General features: G+C 38.5%; 1 protein-coding gene across 1 annotated transcript in view; it reads left to right on the forward strand.

Moving 5' to 3' along the window:
- Positions 1 to 21,358, forward strand: part of cdkal1 (CDK5 regulatory subunit associated protein 1-like 1) — a 238,825-nt gene that overhangs the window by 143,410 nt on the left and 74,057 nt on the right. The window contains exon 10 of the mRNA XM_084357757.1: positions 3,063 to 3,208. Within this exon, the coding sequence (XP_084213883.1) occupies positions 3,063 to 3,208 (146 nt within the window). The remainder of the gene's footprint in view (positions 1 to 3,062; positions 3,209 to 21,358) is intronic.

The following is a 21,358-nucleotide window of genomic DNA, read 5'->3' on the forward strand; positions in this document are numbered from 1 at the left end:
AACGGAAGTGACATGTTACGAGACATAATGCTATAAACCTTACCATGAGATATACTAAAACGCAAAACAGGGCAAAGCGATCTTTTTATACAGCACATTTTATCACAAGTAAACTCAATGTGCTTTGCAATAAAATTAATGTACCGTATGTCAATACATGCAGTATGATGCCTGGTTTTCCATAGCTCTGTGTACATATGTAATCATCCGGAAGTCTTTTCATTCCTAAGGGAAACTCCGTCATCTCTGATGTGTTTGTGAAACTCAGCCTTCCATTCATCTATCTATTTATTTATTTTATTTTTTTGCTGCAATATGCCGTGAGTACATTGAGAAATTACAGTTTTTATCTTGATAACGCTTTGTGTGCATATACTGTACAGTAAAAAGAGAAATTAGCCTCACTCTCTTCTCCCTTTCCAAGCGTTCAACATTTGGGGTCTAAGTCCAAAGTCACCGACAAATACTGTGTGGAAACAAGGAGCGACTATGAATGTGGCCTTATCTCAGTGTACCTATAGTGACATGCACATGGTAATGATCATCAATCAGTGTAACTGGTCGCTTAGTAGAATAAGAATAGGGCACCGTATTATCAAACCAGATCTTATTCTATGTACTGTACCAGGATAAAATGTAAACCATGTTATGAATGATAAATTCAAGACTTAAAGTGCTTACTTAAGGGTTTATAATACCAGAGGTAAAAGTTATTTTTTCATCAATTTCTTGTACAGGCAGATACAGAGAAAGAGACCCAGTGTTAAACTACTGATAAACTGGAAATGGTTCTCTGTTTTTGTTTTCTTCTTGGGTTTCATTTCTGTGGTTGCAGGCTCCACATCAGAATTTCAAAGGACACTCTTTAAAGCATCTGCGCTGAGAAAAGTAGAGCATGATTATCAGAAGAGTTACTTGTAAGAACTTAGAAATAACACATGAGCACATAATCAATCTCCTATTCTTTTACCTTCGAAAATGTTTCAAACACACATAAATGCATATTCCTTAATATGTTTTTCTTTCGCTCTCTCTCTCTCTCTCTCTCTCTCTCTCTCTCTCTCTCTCTCTCTCTCTCTCTCTCTCTCTCTCTCACACACACACACACACACACACACACACACACACACACACACACACACACACACATACACACACAGAGCTGATTTCTGTCACCAATCAAGCTCCATTTTCCAACCAAATTAATTCTTCCTAATTTGGAGCTTCCAGTGGTCAACCCCCTGTGGTGCGCTGCAACTGAGCTGTGTGTGTGTGTGTGTGCATGCACACGTATGCGTTTCTGTCTGTGTGTGAAAGAGGGAACACTATACAATAGATCTTAATTGAGAAGATGGACTGCAATCAGCATATTCTTGTAGGAAATCATTAAATCATTTCTTCCACCCCTCTCTTTTTCTTTTTCTCCTTCTCGTTCTTGTGGTGATTAGCATGGTAATGATAGCATCCTGATTATGTCCATCAGAAAAATCTGACATCTGTGGTCTCTCCAGTTTTTTGACTGCAGAAGTGAATCTAAAAATGAGGAGAAAAAAATAAAACCATCCAACTCTCCCAATTAATGTAGTTCATTAAAAAATCACAGTATGTCACTCATGCAGTTGTTCTGGTAAAAATGTAAAAGCTGAGACATGATGGAGTTTTTAACCACCCTTATCTATTCCCTCAAATTAAATTATACATCTCTATTATGTTTGTGATGATCTTGATGGAAAAATGTGTATTTTTGTTGGTATGATACAATATTGATATATAACATATCATGATGATTGTTTGTTCCTTCTCATTTTAACTTCATCTCAAAACACATCTCCTGGAAAGCATCTAAGATCAAAGTCTGAGTATCTGTTGGTGGCATTTGTTTCAGTCAAGTCAGTAAATATTAACATTTTATTTACTTTAAACCTGCTTTCTGTGTTAAAGAAACTGCAGACTCTCGGGGGTAGTTATTTATATAAAGGTACCTACATAATGGCCAGAAAATTAATTATAGACTAGATTTCTTTTCTTCCTCTCACCATTTTGATGTGAGCTGTGGACCTGGATGTTTCACTAAAAGCTCTTGACTTTTCAGGCATAAAGAACACCTACTGGCGCAGCCTTGACTCTTTGACTTTAGATCTAGTGGGTACACGATGAATTCTCTGAGTTGCTTTTCTTTTATTTTCCCAAGATAAAAAAGAGAAATAGAAAATAAGAGAAAGAGGCAGTTTATTGTAGAAGGTCTGGGGGATAAATGGAGCAGGAAGAGGAAGGAATGTTAATGGAACCTTCATTTATTCAAAGGTAGCAGCGATCATTCACTGGAGCCATCTGTGAGATTTTGCTTCTTCTTTCTTTTATGTTTCATTCACTAAACTTTAGGGTCATATAAAACATTTACAGTTTGGCTTCACATTCAGGACTCCAATCCTTGGCTTTTCCACCATCAGTAAACAGAAAACAGCTATTTTAACAGTTGGTTAATCATTTAAGTGTTTAGTGACAATACCAAAATTATATTTTTCCTGAAGTGTCATTTTCTCTGCCCCATGTCATTATACAGATACACAGTAATGTATCCTGTAGTTCAGTTTAGAAAAGCTTAGTAAGTCACTATATTTTTAAGCCATCAGTGCTGTGTGTTTATTAATCAAACATGATGCTGGAAGGTTTTAACATTTTGTATTTAATTGATTTTGATTTTAGTTTTTCTCTGCACAATGCAACCTACTCTATGTAGTTTTTGGATCCACATCAGACTGACAATCACTATCTTACAACTAGTTGACTCCCCACCCTATTTTATTTTGTGTAAAAATATCAACTTAACAACAGGAATGTGGTTGTTTCTATGCTATTACTTATTTTAAGCAAACGGATAAGCAACAGCATTTCAGACTCAGACCGACATACAGTATGTAACAAGTAGACACACTCCTGTGTTTTAGTGATTTCACCCCTGTTGCCTTTCCTATGAAAAATACATATGAAAACTCTAACCCTTTATTTCTTGTCTCTCAATCTCTCTTCTTTCTCCCACTCTCTTCTCTGCGTCTCATTAGGAGATGGCTAAGATATTGAATCATCCACGCGTCTATGCCTTCCTTCATGTTCCTGTGCAGTCGGCTTCAGACAGCGTCCTGATGGACATGAAGAGGGAGTATTGCATTGATGACTTCAAAAGAGTGGTGGACTTCCTCAAAGAGAGGTAAGACAGGACGTGGAGTCCTAATGCACTCATGATGCTGCAAAGTGAGTCTATTGCATGTAAGGGTCCTGATGACATCAGCATAACAGTTAAATGTAGTTTGTCTCTTACCTCATTCATTTAGCATACCTTGTAAGTGTCTGTATTTGTCTGTGCGCACATGTATGATTGTATTGTGTGACAACTTCCTCTTACTTTTATCACTTCACTCAGATAAAGCTTGTTGATTATAATGCAGTGGTCTGTATAAGATCACTTTTGTCAGTTGTGTACTGTGTTTAGTGGGTGCCCCTGGGTGCCATCAGAGTTTTCGTGACAACTCATAGGTGTTTAGTTGGACAGCGTCTTTCTCTCATTCCTGGTTCCTGGTTCATAAAAATACAAACAAGCAAGAGTGTTTTTATCCCCCTATATAAGGGAAGTGGGTTCAGGCAGACCTTTTTCTGAGACTCATATAGGTGAATGTTTTATTTGATTTATGCATGAATGTTTTGGATCATGCAAACTATATATCTGTTCTTTATATTGCCACTAACATCTGGCATGTCACTGTGACATTTTGAAAACATTGACTGTGGAACAAACTAGTAAACATGATGTATAATAATGAATAATATTAACTTCCTTAGCTAGACTTTTTAGAAATGTACTGCTTCAGATAATGTAAATCTCAGCAGAGATACTAGATATAATTTTTGCCATAAGGTGGATATCATACATAGCATATCTGAGCCTATTACATAGTATAAAAAAAAACAAGCTTCTCTTTAAGCTGCACAAAAATCCAAGTAATTAAATGACGGCTGTGATGTATATTTTTTTGTAAATCTCTGTCTTTTGCTGCAGTGCTTCGCTCTCTCTTTCAGTTCTCATTCATTAGGACATACAAGGTTAAACATTTCAAACATGCGATTAATTGATATATTCTAGGTGAACTGACTGCAGTACTGGTTTAATGTTCGACTGCTGTTTCCTGACACACGTCATGTTCAAGCTATGTTCCTCAAAATGCACACACTGGCACACATGGATTTTAGAGCGAAACGTGCATTATAGATATGGACTACACAAAGCCTTCCCCCTCATAGAAAAAAATCACAATTCAGAAACATCCATATAATACATGGATTTGACCTCCATGACTTACCACAAAGGATAAGAAATGATGCAAACTTAATCTTTTACTGTACTGTACGATTACTGAAAGATAATCATGTCATTGAATTTGAGTATGATTAATTATGGCAATGCATGTCAGCAGTGGTGAATGGATATAGAATTGATGCTATATGATAATACGCAATGAAGGGATTCATATTAAAATGAGTTTGGGTCGCATTTCTGCCTAAAATCTCCTGGTATTATTGTGTGATTTAGAAGAAAGATGTTTATCTATGCAATGGTATACTTAAGCATGTTATTGCTGTTGCCAGATGATAACCTCTTATTTCTAAGTATGCCTTTTTCGTGGAATTAAATGCATGTTGTAAGATTAGTACAGATAAGGGTATTTCAGCTTCATTTTAATATATATGTCAAAGATTTACAGAGGCAGTGCAGGAGACAAAGTACAGTAAGCCTTAGCTTTAGAACAAAAATCATCTCATATGGATGGTCATGGATTCACTCCCATCGATATCTATATTATCATGAGTGTACCTGATTCAGCACATGAAGGTCTTAGATATTAATGTCTATATGTTCTCATACATGTCTTTTGATGTTGCAGATTAAAGTCATTTTGTTAACACAGGGTTGCTCTAAGCGGATGAGACTCTCGTACTGCAGCAATCAATAGATTTCATGTAAATGCTTCATGTAGGTCAACAGTCATAGGCTCATATATAAAATGTAAATCTGGGAGAAGAAGACTTTTATTCAGGTCACCCTACAACTACCTATATTTGAAGCTTTACGTATATGCACAGAGTTCATAGAAGCAATCCCCAAATGCAGCCTGAAATGCTGGGAGAAGCCATCTGTACTCACACACGTGCCCTTTACATTCCCTCTGACACTGTGAAAGCCCAGCCAACGAGCCATTAGTTTGATTCTGTTCTGTCTTTTCTGACTTATTGTTTTTTTTCTCTACATTTTCTGTCAACCTCTCATGTGGTTGTTGGCTCAAAAGTGCCACTTCTGTAACATAGCATCAGAATAATTGCCCACTTGACTGCTGTATTGCTATCTACACTGGCTTGTGACTCAATCTCTGTGTTGTGTTGCTTTTAGTTCAACTATAAATCATGATAAGTGAATCATATTTGTTTTGGGAGAACAGTAGAATCTTCCTGTCTTGTGCCATGAACTAATTAAGTTGTGCAGTAAAACAATTCAGCAACAGTGCTGCTGATGGCTCATGGCCCACGCTACAGAGAAGAGAGGGACACAGTTTTGAGCTACGGTCCAGTTTGTGTGTGTAATAAATTAATAAACTGAAATTAATGTGGAAATTATAAATAATTGAACAGGGTTTCATTATCTTATTTTTTTATAGTTGTGTTTTGTTTCTCACGGACTTCTGCTTTTTGGATCCTGGAACTAGTTTTCTTCACTCCATCTGTCATTGTTTTACTAGACTGTTTTTCGTTTCAGGTCCTTGTCTTTTCTGTGTACATGTTTGCAACAAGGTCCATACTTGAAATTGGACTCTTGGCTTTCTGTCTTCCTCTCAGCACTCAAGTATATCTTTAAAAGCTTCTGATTGGGCGCGGTGTGCGGTCATTCCTTCCCCGAGAGTTGAAGGCTCGCCATTCCCTTAAATCTTTCCTTTTAAGTTTCCTCTGAAGGGGCCTTGAGTTGAGGAGTGATACCGCTGTGTTTGCTTTTACACTCACTCAGATGCTTATCTATGTGTGTGTCTGCGTGTGTGTGTGTGTACTGCCTTGCTTCTTAGGCAATTGTTTAGCTGTCTCCAGTTGTTTTTTTAGTGTTCAGTAGAAATTCAAACAGTGATACTGATTTAGCAAAATCTTTGCACTTGCGGCAAATGGTCATTGGAAACACAAAAAAAGATCACACACATAAGCATGCCACACGCAGGGTATCACGTCATTAGATCTTGTTTACATAAACTGTCTGGCTACCCTTTTGTGTGAGGTGTGTGTGTGTGTGTGTGTTTGTGTACGTGTCTGGCTACTGTTAACTTCAACACACATGGATGATGTCGGTTGTGTGAAATCAATACTTGTACACATCCAGTGGTCTGACCCATTTGGCTGCAGTAGTAAAAGCTGGGGTGCAGTTCAGGGTCTGGGAGAGAGGCCAGGGCTTCGGACAAGCCAAAAAACACCCACTGTGTTTGTGTGTGATTCACTCTGTGTGTATCACAGAGTGTATATGTCTATAACAGAAACATTTTCTTTTTTTTTGCTGAGGGAAGCCTTTTTAAAGCAGAAACATTTCACAGATGATAAAAAGAGAGTTTGCAAGAGACGAAAGGCATGTTTCACATCTTGAAAAAGTGTTTGTGTGTGTTTGTGTGAGTGTGAGTGTGCGTGTGCGTAAGATATAGTAGCCTTTAGATGCAAGGTTGTTACAAGTACATGTACTCTTTGATTACTTTTTGAGCAGGGCACCTAAACCCCAACCTCTTCAGGGAACTTGACAACTTGCATGGATGAATGTGGTTTTAACAACACTATTATTGTTAATTACAAATAATTGCATCCCTTACTGACTTTCCTGTGATTGATAATGATGTAATGATGAGATAAAGAATGATTTGCTGATTAATCTTCTTTTTAACTGTCCAGTGATTTATCTCTTTTACTGAAGCTCTGATTAATTTTCTTCTGGCATTCTCTCTTTTACAGAGATTCAGCCAATAACTTTATTCTTAGTGACATTGGCCTGTTTCTAACTTTGTGTTTCTTCTTATTCTCTTTCAAGCACATAGCATAGAACAGACGGCCACACACCAAGCTCTGTCTGTCTGTGTGTGTGTGTGTGTGTGTGTGTGTGTGTGTGTGTGTGTGTGTGTGTGTGTGTGTGTGTGTGTGTGTGTGTGTGTGTGTGTGTGTGTGTGTGTGCGTGAGAGGGTCATAAAAGTGTTTTTACTGATTCACTCTACTTTTCTCACTGGTGCACTCATGCAAACCAGAACAAATCAAGGTGAAAGGCGAAGCCCTGTGTCTGTCTGTCCGTCTGTCTCTCTGCCTGTCAGTCAGTGTGTGTGGTTAGTGTGTCAGACTCCCAGATCACTATTAATATAGATTCTCACAATTACTCCTTTGTTGAGCCATATAAAGTTCACCTCAAAGAGTGTGACAGACAGGAGCCTTGTGCAGGTATGTGTGAGGTCAGAGCTTATCTAACTGACACACACACTAAAGAAGACAAATGTATTTCTCTTTACAAACAGCTTAATGCCACCAACACCGCAGAGGTCGTGAGGGGTCAAACACCTCTGGCCTTCCTTATCAGAGAAAACCAGCACACACACATGCATGCACGTCAGACCTCCCTCCTTGAAATCCTTCAAGGCTGAGGATCTTGAACTTTCTTATAAACTTGAGGCAGCGTTACTTTAGTCATTTTTGAAAGGTGGCTGATGTTGGGAGCCTTTATTACGAAACTGCAGTCCCTGCACAGCAGGTGATCCTTGGGCTTTATGGCTACTAGCCAGTGAAATTTTATTTATTTTTGGTCACAAACTAAGAACCTTGAACCACTAAATTTTCCCATCACAAAAATCAAAGCTACACCCATTCCATCTAAACAGCTGGAAAAGATCACCGTGTAAGAAATTACCACGGTCTTCCGTAGAATAATGCTGTGAGTTTCCAGCAGTGGAAAGTAAAACAAATCAAAGTCGCACTCATTAACTACATATTTGCAATTTCCCCAGAAACACTGGGGAGAAAAGAGAAGACAAATAAATGTTTCACCCAGATGACCATACGACAGCTTATTCGAACAGTTTGATTTGTTCCACGCTTAAACATGTATGGAGATTAAAGGTCTCTTGAAGGTTGAGTGCCCAGATCAGCTGTCAGTGGAAACTCATTCACACTTCTCAAATCTAATGGGAAATCAGGGCCTCTCTGACCCTTAGTAAAGCATGTGTAGATGAACTGGTGGGGGAAAATCAATTTTGTGTTTTGCTTAAGATCGTGGTCACTATGAAAGATAGGCTGTTAATACTGGATGGATTAAGTTCAACTCAGACACATCCCGTGCTGTTTTTAGAATCAACGACAGTCTGTTCATTCTGTGCAGGTTCATGGCATTATTTTAATATTAAATATAATTCCATTGTTCTCTGCTTTAACATTTAGCCTAATTCCCACTGCAAGTTTTGGTACACAATTTCCATTAAATTCATCCATATCCTCAGAGAGAAAAATTGCATTAAATATACTCTTCTTTGAATGACATAACTCATTTTTCCAAGTTGTTATAACTGAATTGTTTTCTGGCGTGCATAATTCGAACAATCAGTAGAATAATTATTTCATTAAAATGGTTAATTTGTCCACATCTGCCAACACAGACCATATTTTTCTACACCCTTTTCTCTCTGCTTCTATCAATTAAAATCACATAATGAAGTACAGTCTTTATGTAATGATGTATGGAGAAAATCCTGTTATAGTGGAATAAGGCTGTTACAGAGTGAGTTAACGTGGTCAGAGGATTTTCCACAGTTGTTTGATAGTTTGCCATAATATCTGGGATGATTTTCCAACTACCACTCTGGAGGATTAAGTGTCTCTGATTCACAAGGGCCAAAGATGAAACGCCGGGAAAAGTATAGTTATACGTCTGTGGTTTGGGGATTGGGTGTGTATGTGTGTAGAGGAGCAGAATCTGGCAGTATTAATGTTGAACTTTAGGGTTAGTTGAGTTGAGCAGAAATGAGGGGGTGTAAGCATGTGTAATCATGTTACCAGTGAGGGATAGATGATAGGGGAGGGCTGAGCACTGAGCAGCCCTCAGACCTTCTGGGGTTTCCCTCAGGGTGGCAGGTTTCTTTCCCTGGAGGTTATGTGTTCCTGACCTCTTGAAACCCGTTCAATTTCAGGCTATAGAGGCTTTTTCGGCTACTCCAAAGGAGACGGACTCACACATGCAACATAATGTAGCTCGGCCAAAGCCAGAGAGAGAGCAGCATTTTCCTCTTCTCGTTGGTATTGAAGTGGACATAATGCTAAAAGCATGCCCAGTAACAATTATTTTTATTATCACTTAATCTGACAATTATTTTCACAATTTATCAATAATCATTAAGGCTATAAAATGTCAAAAAATGTGAAAAAGGCTTATAACAATTTCAGTGTCTTCACATTCCTTTGTTTGTCCAACTCAGATTCCAAAACCCAAAGAATCTTCATTTACCATCATAAATGACAAAGAAAAGCATCAAATTCTTAACAAGTAGCTACAAGAAGCAAATATTTGACAGTACTCAGTTATTTTTAAAAAAAAGGCATTTATTTACTTTTCGATTGACTAATTGATAAATCCACTTATCGTTGCACCTCCAGTGTCCAGCTGTGGACTTTTCACAGGTGTGGTCCCAAAGGAGTGAAGATTTGGATAGGTCAACAGGTGATTAATCTGTGCGATCCCAGTAGCTGACTGCTACATTGACCCTTGACCTACAACGTGACCTATGGGAACCCAGCGCTCCCCATTCAATCTCTGTTTGAGCATTTGGTTTCCAGTCTGCCCTGTTTTGTTCCATTGCATTAAGGCATGAAAACGTGAAAAATATGTTTATGTACTTTCATGGGTTGTGTTCACCTTGCATACGACTATAAGTGAAAAACACTCTGACCTTTAACATAACTGTGCTGTTCCTCTTAGGCAGCAAAGCAAGACAGAACACCCCCTTTTTGTCCTTTTAAAATTTCAACCTGTTCACCCTTGTTTAGCGTGCAAAAACATTCTCATAGCTGCACCTGATTTCATTTAATGGTCTACAATTACTTGACAGTTTTTGTTTTATATGGTCTTGATTGTTTCAAAATGACGTAAGAGAAAGAGCTGTTGTCTCTCTTCTTTTGCCCAGAAGGAATTTTATTTTAAACTGATCAGTGCATACACAGAATGGCAACAGACACATGCACATCTCTGGGTGGTCTCTGGATTTTCCAGCTCATTATTAGTCTGGCTTTAAAGGCACTGGCTCTTATCTATAAAGTATAGAGAGTATTTTATCACTTAACACATTTTTAAGTGTGCAGCTGGTCAAAACACTCTGGTGACTCATTTGATTCTCAAAATGGTAGGTTCAAATCTGGCTCTTGACCAATTGTTTTTTTATTATATGTCACCCCTAAAATGGCAAATGTTATTCTGAATCCTCAATGATAATGAGATGATGAAACTGTTTCCAAATTATGTTACATTTGGTGAGAAGCCTTAAAGCGAGAAGTCAAACCCAAACAAATGCTGAAAATGAGTTGTTTTGTTTTGATTTGTAGACTAATTTCTGATGGACAATAGTGGTAACTGCTAAACTCAGTGAACACATTGCATTTCTTGTGATTACTTAATAGTAAAAGTCAACCCATGTTTTGCCAGTTAAATGTTTTTAATGTGAAGCTGCAGCATTAGGAATTGTTTGGTTTGCATTCACAGTAACTGTAACTTGTACGAGCAACCCGTAACTGTAACACAGTAACTTAAACAGTGCTCTGCAAATAGCGAGGGTCTTGTGAAATGTCCAGTATAATTGGTAACACCAATGATGTCACAGCTTTATTACCCGGTGGGGAATTTTTATCACTGCTGCATCCTGACTTGAGGGTTATCATTATGTCGTGACCATGAGAATCAGACAGATGCTGTCTTGAGCATTGTTCTAACACACACATTTGAACAGCACATTTTGAGTTATCGCATTAGAAATGGTTGATGGAATCGGCAAAATGCGAATAAAAAAACTTTTAAGGTGAATTTAGCCTTTTTCTAAAAAGTTAAAGAGTTATTGTGGTTAATGTAAGGTGGAAACACCTTTTCCCAATAAGTTTGGACATACTGTAGTGAGCATTACTGATTAGCTGTTTCTTGACAGTTTGATGGAAACACGGCTAGAGTGGGTTTTTGGTCAATAGCTACTGAAGGAAAACGGGGATAAAGTAAAACTATGCAGTGACACTAACTTTACTGTAAATTCCTCGGATTAAGTTAACAAAATGAACAGAACTATATGAAGTACTGAAGAACATTTCTTTTTAAATCTCTGATACAGAAATCAAGCTCAGGCTTCCTAGGCTTAAAAGCACCTTGAAGTGTTGATAGTGTGTTGCAATGTCCAATGTGTGACGCTGTGACTGCTGATATAATGTGCTGATGATAAACTTTCTGTCTGTGTGCGTGTCTTAGTCTCTTTTGAGTGTAGCGACTGTTTCTCTCCAAGCAAACAGCTCCAAGATAATTCTGTTTGTGTGCTGCGTCTGTGTGTGTGTGTGTGTGTGTGTGTGTGTGTGTGTGTGTGTGTGTGTGCGGTGTGCACATGTGTTAGTCATCTCTATTAGTCACGAGGAGTGACAGGGGTTATATCAAACCTTCCTGGGTTATGGCAGGACACATGCATCAGTAGCGTGACTGCACAGAGTGTGTGTGTGTGTGTGTGCGCACTGTGGAGCCAGTCTCTTGCTTCGTTTGTTGTTGAAGACATACCTTCATTAGTTTACACACATGCACTCACACACTTAAAGGTTTAAGGTATCAGCTAGGGCTAATGTTTCACTGGAATAGTACTTGGGAGGGGCGGCAGCTCCCTTAAGGCATTGGGGAAAAAACTGAAAAAAAAAACTGAAAAAGAGATAAGACAAGCGGGGGAAAAAGAGAGGGAAAGAAGAGAGGGCACAAGAGGCGGGAAGAGAGAGCGGTTTTTTAGACAGGTTTGCCGCGATAACCCACAACACTGGTGGGTCAACATTTCACCCCTCCTTTCGCTTCTCCTTTCCCTCCAGCTGATGATTCAGCAAGTGAAGTAAATGAAGCAGTGAGTGTGTCTGTGTGTGTTTTGACTCTTGGCCTTTGATTTAAAAGCTTTATTAAACCACACAGTTAGAATATGAAAAGGGACAGCAAACAACCAGGTTTAGTCATCACAGGCACAGGGAACGTCTCTAACACATACACACGCACACTTGAGTGTTTTAAACTCACCATGTCCGCATATTGGACATGTCATGTCGCGTTATATGTTCGTGCTTACAGTAATAGGACATCCCAACTTCACTTATAATTGAAGGCTTTTCTTTCATGGAGACAGTTTGTTTTCTTCCATGAGCCTTGGAATTAAGGAATTCCCCCTGAAGGATACTAGATACTGGCTCGGATAAAAACAACTGAATTGAAAGGACTGAGAAAACTCCCAAGATCTCTGCTGAAATACAAAACATATTTGATGTAGAATATTATAATATTATTATAATATATGTGTATCTTTTGGAATGACAGTTGCCTCTGCCTCAGACCACGATTTTACTATAAAGGAGGAGATTAATATGATGTGTGGTTCCCACCACATCGGAAATCAAGTGCTAATTGTAGTTCTGAAGCGCTTTAATGGATGGAGAAGTGAAAATCTGGGCAGGGAGGAGATATTATATTGTTTAAGAATTGAAGTAATGGCATCCATTTTCAGGCAGTCTCTCCTGGAAGACATTCATAGCGTTGCACATGGTTATAGCCTATATGTGAAAAGTAACACATATAATTGTGTCAAGAATGAAAAAAGAGTTAGAGAGAGAACTTCAAACCCCTTCTTCTTTTTTATCCTTCGCACAGTTGACCAATCAAAGCGAGAAGTAGGTGTGAATGTCAGATTGTCAGACTCGACCCGTCTTTGCCCTGATTTGGATTTTGTGGCTCCAGTAACAGCTTGGATGACCACCGACATCAAACACATCGCTGGAACAAAGTCTTCTTTGAGAAACCTAAATAAATATGTGACACCACAGATGCTACATCCATTTTTTCTTTGCACATTAAAAAGTCACACTGATCCAGGCTATTGTTGTTGTATAACAATGTACAAATTATACATCAGCACAACAATAGAATGTGTGTATTATTTACATATCTCACTAGTGAACTGGCTACAAACAGCACTGCACGCCTCCTCAGCAGTTCTTCTGATATAACTCTGCTGTTGCTTGGCAAAAAGAAACAAAACAGTTGAAAACTTGGCAACTTTTTAGCCATTTGTGACTTAGCGTGTCAAACCTGATGAGCCTCCCACTTTCATTGCTCATCAGTGTGTTGACTCTTGTAGCATTATGTTACAAATCCATGGTGTCTTCAGGTCCTGGAAAAGGAAGTGTCTATGCTTGGTTGTATGTTTGACCAGCCTCTGAATGCGGGTAAATGTATGATAGCTATGAAATCATTTACCATCCCCTTCAGAAGTTATCAGGCTGTTTGTTTCAACAGTTGAGTGGCATGTTAAAATCTATTTGCCCAATTAGCTCGTCTTGTTACAGGAACTGCACATTTCTTTTCTTCTGCTCAGGACAGTAGTTCTACATTAATCTCAGATTTCAGTACACCAGCCTGCTCCTATCCACTCACACACACGTAAAACTAAAACAACAAAGTTTCCCACCAATCTACCTGATTTAAGGATCTCTCTCGTGTGAATAGTAAATGTATTTTACAAACATGAGTAAGATTTCCCTATTTACGTTTACATTTACATTGCAGATAGTAGTATGGGAATACTATTTATCAATTTGTCTGCTTGTTGATTTATGTATGTTTGTGTAGAGAGGTGATTTAATCCAGGAAGGAGTGAAAGAGGGGCGGCTTCCTGCCTACATACCTGGCTGACTGTGTGTGTCAATAAGTCTAGGGCTGTGAATTGGCTCCGTTTAAACAACAGGAAACCAGGAGAGAAGGAGTCATTAACTTCACAACAAGCTGAAACTGAGGTGTTTGTGGGTCTGTGTGTTTGTGTGTGTGCAGCTGAGAGAGAGAAACTGCTTGTGGATAATGACTCTTGGCAGTTCCTAACACATCCTTGTCTTATTGACACTTCCTCTGGATTATACCATATTTCCTTGCCACAAACCACACTCACTCGCACACACTCACACTCACACAGGATACACAGCTTCACTATAATTACAGGAGTTAAGTTTTCCTTCATTAAGTTGTGTTAATTTATTATTGGGCCTCTCAGACCACATTACCTATCCTTCCTGTCTTAAGAGATAATAGATCACACACATACACACATGCTGGAGCACAGTGTAAGTGTGTGCATGAGAGAGGGAGGGGAAGAAACACAGATGAGAAGAGAGTGCTGACACTTATATAACTGTGTGAGTGCACGTCTTTAAAACATGTCAGAGCAGCAGTGAAACTCTATGCCTCCCAGAGGTCACACAGAGCAGGTCGCAAAACAGCCCAACCTGTCTACACACCCTGCCAGAATAATTAAGAAAGAACAAGGTGTTTTTTTTCCTCGAATTGCATCAACACAATACTCTTGACCCCATTTGATTCAAAGTAAAAAACACTGTTAATGTTTTTGTAAAGATGATATTCACTGTGCTTTGTTCATTATCAGCTTGTCTTTTTCATGACAAATTTGAAGTTGTTCAGTGGTCAGTCAATATTGTCCCTCACTAACTTTATCATTGTCATTTTTATCTATGAAATGCTTTAATGTGGGCTTGACTCATGGGCCTCAAGGTTATCAGTGTTCCTGAAGGACTGAGGTTATGTTTGAGTTACCGCAGTTTCCTCACGCCATTTTCTGTATTTGCTTAAAAGATGTACTTGTATTTGTTTTCCTTGTCCCTCAAACAAATTGTATTTGTACACTAGTATGGGAAAGCACATTGACTTGTTTCCCACCTACAAAATATGCCAAGTGCAAACTGAAACTGCATGAGATCAGATTTAGATACACAGGTAACTGTTCTGTTTGTTCTGTTATTGTTCGGTTAGATTGTTCTACATTAGATTTCAAAGCTTCCATGAGACTTGTTCAATCAAGGATTTGTTTTAGTTATTATTTTTATGGGTTATACATTTAGTTTGGCTCCATCAAACACACAGTTAAACCATACTCCTGGGTTAACCGTAGGTGTTTTAGTTATTGGCTCCACACACACAGGTACACATGACTGTGAGTCAGGTAGCTTGGCGGTACAATGTGAACATGTAAACAACCTTTCACATAATGGAAAGTCAAGTAACAGGGCAGCAAAGTGTTAACTTTCCATGTGTCTGCACCCTTCTAGGGCACACACATGCGCACGTACACATGCATGCACACATGCACACAAGGTCAGCTGATACTTGTGTTCACCTAAGATCACAGTCTTGTTTCACTCTCTGACTCACCTTTCAGTCTCTCTCCGTCTCGTATCATATTTCTCTACCTCAATGTTTGAGTCACACCACCTTTCAAAGCTCATTTCCAACCACACAGTTTCGCTCACAGTTGGTAGACAATAATCTGTTTATGTGCATGTGTGAAAGAGAGTGTGTGCCTTTGAGTGACGGTGTATTTTTGACTTTTACCATTGTGCAACAATTATTCCACTCTCAAGTGGATCATCACTGCCAGCAAGCTCTGATGTGTAACCAGTAGTTTGTGTTTGTGTGTATTTCTAATGTTCTGTACACTGCTGTCTACAGGGAGGAAAATATGCTGCCAAAATCTTCTCTTCATGTAAACCTGTTCAGCTCTTCTACTGTTGCAGTTGCAAAGAACTGTCATTACTTCATATAAAACATAAGAAACATGCCTTGTGTTTTTTATGAAGTAATGACAGTTCTTTAACTCTAGCTGGAAGAAGAACTATAAATGATGTGTTTCTATGTGTGGAAAGTAAGGATTTTCTCAGTTCTTTAAGGAATATTGATGACAGAAAAGACATCAATGATTCAGGGTTAAGAACACATAGGAATGGATACAGTGATAGTGGCTGTTCTTCTCAGTTATCTTTCAACTCTCCATTTCATTGTTTACGTTCCGATGCTTACCTTGTTTAGTAAACTGATCTTATGTCTGATCAGTAAATGAAGCAGAAATATAGCAATTATTCTGTGTAGTAACTATGACAGATTACCTATTTACCTTATCATTAAGTTTATGGTAAAGTTATGGGAACAAATATACATTCCCATTATTGGCAATACATGATGTCTATGTCAGGTAATGTGGCCATTTTTAACTGATTGTCCTGTATACTCTGTATATCAAAGTCTGTCTGATGTAGCTAATTTTACTGGAGAAATCACACATTAAAGGGACACTAATTGATTTTCTCTGACAGGTTCTTCCTCATTCTCAAGAAAAAGCCATATGATGCTGCTCTTGGGCCCTAATGACTATCAGCTTAATGATTCATAAAATGATTAGTTAGTTAAAAATAATTAATCTGTTAATTACCTTTCTAAGAGAAAACCACCAACTTCAGGAATCAGAAGAATTTGCTGTTTACAATTGTTTTCTGTTGTTACTGCTTTTACAGTTTTGTGCCTTTGATTCATTTTCTCTGTTTAAGCCTGAACGTTTCCAACATTGAGATAGACTGTGTCTGCCTAACTAAGATTACCCATAATTGACTTGCTAACCTACAAGCAAAGTTAGCCTCCCTATCAGCTGGAGAGCTTCTGCATATGAACCCAGTGTCTCTTCCTCTGTTGCAAGAAGCTGGTCTGAAGACAGTAGTAAACAAACAGACAGTTAGTTTTCCCTCACTTTGAAAATGTTTCTATTAGTCAGTTATCTTTTGTCGCAGTGTAGAACTACTACTACTTATGTCTTTGTACAAAAGGAGACGATGGATATGTGTAGTTAATATCTCAGTAATTTATGACATTTGCAAAATTTCTAGCTCTCCGTGGATGAGCAGCTTGATAGAGAGAGCAAAAAGGGAAGGGCACACTTAAAGCGTGTCCACTGATCATTTGATTCAGGTAAGGCTTTTATGTCCAGCATTTATCCAGTACTTTGATGTTATCCATATCTGTGCGGGTCAGGTCAGCACAGCGGGATAGGATGATGAATCACATACTGCGGGTATGTCAATGAAGGTTGGATTAAATTGAAATAAAGTGCAAAGGGACAGTCCATTTAACGCCTGGCTAGACAGTCACGAGTGTCATGCCTTTGCACTTCAGCCTTCTTACGCTTATATATATACACAGTATATGTGTGTGTGTGTGTTCATAGATAACTGTGTGTGTGTGGGAGTGCGAGTGGATGGATTTGTGGTGTCTGTGCGCTCTTATTACTCCTCCCTCAGACTAATGAAATGTGTGTGTGTGTGTGTGTTCTCATTACCCTTCTCCAAGGCTAATGAAGTATGTGTGTGTCTGCATGTGTATGTATGTGTGTGTGTGTGTGTGTGTTAAATTGAACTGCAGTTCTGCTCTGCTGTGTTCAGGCTGTTTCATTAAATGATAAAGTTTACTGATGACTCCAGTGGGATCATTATTTACCCGGCTCTCCATTCATTCCACTGCAGCCACCTCGATCTTTACAAATGACCTGCTACAGAGAAAGACAGAGGTTATTTTGCACTGCAGGTTTGGAGACAAATGAGTTGGTATTCACTTAGTAGACCAACGGCATATCCAATGTTTTTACACACCCTGTGCTTTTATCCCATACCACTTGTTTACCTTTTCACAGAACCCACACATTTATTAAAAACATAAAAAAAGGATATTCAATACCCGCAGCATAAACATTTTTTTAAAGGCTTTTTTATTTTTCTTTCCAATTTTCAAAACTGTATTCCAAATATCCCCATTAAAGACAAATAATAGTTAACGAGAGGCGATGATTAAGGGCAAAAGATGTGTGAAATAGTGTGAGGCTAAGAACGAGACTGTTAACTCAAGAATACTGTCACAGCTCAGTGCTTTTAATATAGCACTGCCTGCGCATGTGCTTGTGCATGTAGGAAAGGGTTTTTCACGCAAGTATAAGTAAAACAACCATCATTCCACACTCCATAAGATGTACTGAGAGCAAGCAAGGATTTGAGGATAGAAAGAGCAAGAAAAGCAGTTTGAGAACATTTTTTGGCAGTTTGACAGCTCCTCTCAGGCCAACTGAAGCCATCACCTATCTCTTTCTGTCTCTTAACCAATCATTTGTCTGTCACCGCTTCAATCTCAAGCACATTACAGTCAGTGTTTGCTTTTACTTTTCTTTCTCTCTTTTTTTTTTAATTCTTCAGTCGTTGAATCACTTTGCAGCAAAATGCCAACTTGTCTCACATAGTAATTGCATTACTTGGTGCTTTTTAGCTGTTATGTCATCTATCTATCATCTGTTCCAGCTGCCTTTGAAGCTGCAAACTCTTGACTTATTTAGATCATCTGTATTTATGAATATAATGTTTATAAAGTGTATACTCCCAATACTAGCAGTTCTAGTAGTGAAATTGGATTTCAAATTCCTTGTTTGATCCAGTATGTGTTCAAATTCATGAAACTTTTCAGACACAGCATCCTGCACAGGTTTTCAGCTCAATATAACTTTCATTTAAAGTAATTTTACAACCACAGTGAGCACTATTGTTTTGCTGCACAATTTCAATCTGTCTGAAATCCTCCTGTTATCTGTCCAGTCACCTGGTTCCCCCTCAGTGCCTTCCTTCATTGGTGATGGTCGAAGTGGTTGAGGAAAGTGAGTGATAACCAAGCAGCCCTTTTCCCCTCTCTCTCTGTCACTGTAAATTGAGCTGCTACATGACAGTGCCATTACCTCCAGCTGCCACGGCTAAATCAAACACTTAAGTGTCTGAGTGATTACTCACACTTCTCACAAGTGTCCTTATTCTCCCCCCTTTCTTATAGGTTCCTTATGTCTCCCCTTCAGGAAGGGATCATTTTCTGTTAGAATACATTGCATGAGATGTTTAACATAATAAACTACATATAAGCAACTACAGAAGTATAACAATCTCACCGCAACCATAAAATAAAGATGTTAAACTGAAAGAAAGGGGAAGAAAACCTGTGAACAAACTAAAGAGACAGACAAGCAGCACAAATCAAGATGACAAAAAAGAAAGACCTGAACTGTTTATTTAACTTCACTGACAGTTTTTCATTTAATCTATTTCAGCATATGACAAGTGATGTCTCCGTGTGCACATTACTCAGGTTTTGATCTTCACAAGAAATGTAATCTCAGTAAATCGCTGCAAAGGAAGATATGGATGACCTTCATGACTGTGCTGTTTCTCTTTATATTTGTGTTGGAGAGGGATTTGATGAGGTAAACTAGTCGGCTTAATGGCAGATGTTTTTCATTTTAAGAATATTTCCCAGACTCTTAAGGGTCGAGTTCATTTAGCAAGACATCTGTTGTAGAGATGATTTTTAAAGCCAACTTCATTTTTAAAAAAAGGGTTTCAAGTGTGACAGCACCTGACTGGTTGGCATCATTTTGAAGAAATGTTTTGCAGTAATCACCAATTGACAGTGGGACTTGTTTCTATTCTTAAAAAAGGTGCTTTATGTTCAACAATGTATCAAAGTAAAGAGTTTTTCATTTTAGAGTAAACTGACAGAGATGTATGGGAACAGTGAGACAGATTAATACACTGTAAGTAGGCAGTTTAAAGGTGACGCAAAAACACACTTCAGTAGATTTACAATTTTGGCCTGTTCAGACGTGGTATTAACATGAGTTCTGGGGGATCCAATCACATATGGACAGTTCTAAGCATAGGCTGCATTTTACATCGGATCACTCACCACATTTGGACCGCATATGACCACACACGGCTGTAGGCAAATATGTCCTGGCCCACATTAAAGGACCTCCTACTCAACTGGCATCCTCTGCAAAACAAGAAAAAGAAGCCACAACAACGGACAGAATTGATTAAAGGCTGTCTGATTTCCAATTGGTTCACTCTAATGCAAATTACGTGTTGTTTGTTCACACACTGTTTCAACAGATCCAACCATTTAACTAGGAATCACAATATCCCCGGACTCCCTTAACAAATTGTAAAATTTTAAGAGATTTTAAGAGAAACTTTAAAAACTTTGAGAAACAGCTATGGCAAATTCAAAATAATTTGTGCCTTCTTTTATTTGTAGCATTAAATGCAATAAATTATGTTGTTTCTGTAAAAAGTGTTAGTTGCAGCCTTAGAATACCAGCCTTTTTGTTGTCCGAAATAAACATTAACAAATAAGAGCTACTTCTTTGTCTCCTGTTAAAAAACTGCTAAATTTCCAGACATGTTACATTAGGAACAACTTTATAAACTTTGTTAAATGCTGTCTATAACAAATTCTGAAATATTTTGCTCTTTTTGTAAATTTGGCAAGTGTTATACATTAGGTTTCTTGGGTGAAAAATGTCATATCATCTTTTCCAAGTGATGTAAATGTTTATTAGCATATAGATAAGTGAGATTCAATCACAAGTGGTCTTTTAAGAGTCATTTTAATGCCAGGTATGAACAGATGGACTTACACCTGTCAACTTGTGATGGGATCATCTAGGACAGATAATACCAGGTATGAACATGGCCTTGGATTGTAAGGTGGTGAGGGAACAGATGGCTCCAATGAAAACCTAACATCTATGGTGAAAACCCCACTGCTCATTCTCACATAAGCATTGATTATGTCTGACTTGAACATCATTTTCACACATGGTGTGGGTCTGTAGTCTTCAAACTTCAGTCCTTGTAGAATTAGTTTTCACTCTCACCCCAGCTGCTGCTGTTCTCTCTCCCCTGCACTCACTCACACATCATGATAAAACCCTCAGATTACATGTTAAGGTGATTTTATTCAGTAGTTTTCCTCAAGACAGCAGCTTTGCAAACTTTATACACTTGACAACAAAATCTCTCTACAGCCTGTCCCTTTCCTATCTTCATCTCTTTCTCCCTCTCCTTATCACCATGTCTCTCTCTCCCTGTTCTGTCCATCTCCCATGCCACAGTGGCCCCAGTGTGCCACACATTATCATTTCAGAGAACACACACACAGTGCATGCACTGCAGCACAGATGGGTAGCACGGTCTCTTTCCCGCAGATGAATAGGTAAATATTTACTTTCCCAGATTGTCTTTCTTCCACTCTCATCCTTCCATCCCTCCACCAGTCTTCTTCCTCTCTATACTTCCATGCTACACTCCTCTTTTTTTCCTTGCTGTCATTTTTCAGGGCTCTTCTGTCCCACCG

This window comes from Pagrus pagrus (genome assembly GCF_965226575.1).
Source record: "Pagrus pagrus genome assembly, chromosome: 7".
In the NCBI taxonomy this organism is placed as follows: domain Eukaryota; kingdom Metazoa; phylum Chordata; class Actinopteri; order Spariformes; family Sparidae; genus Pagrus; species Pagrus pagrus.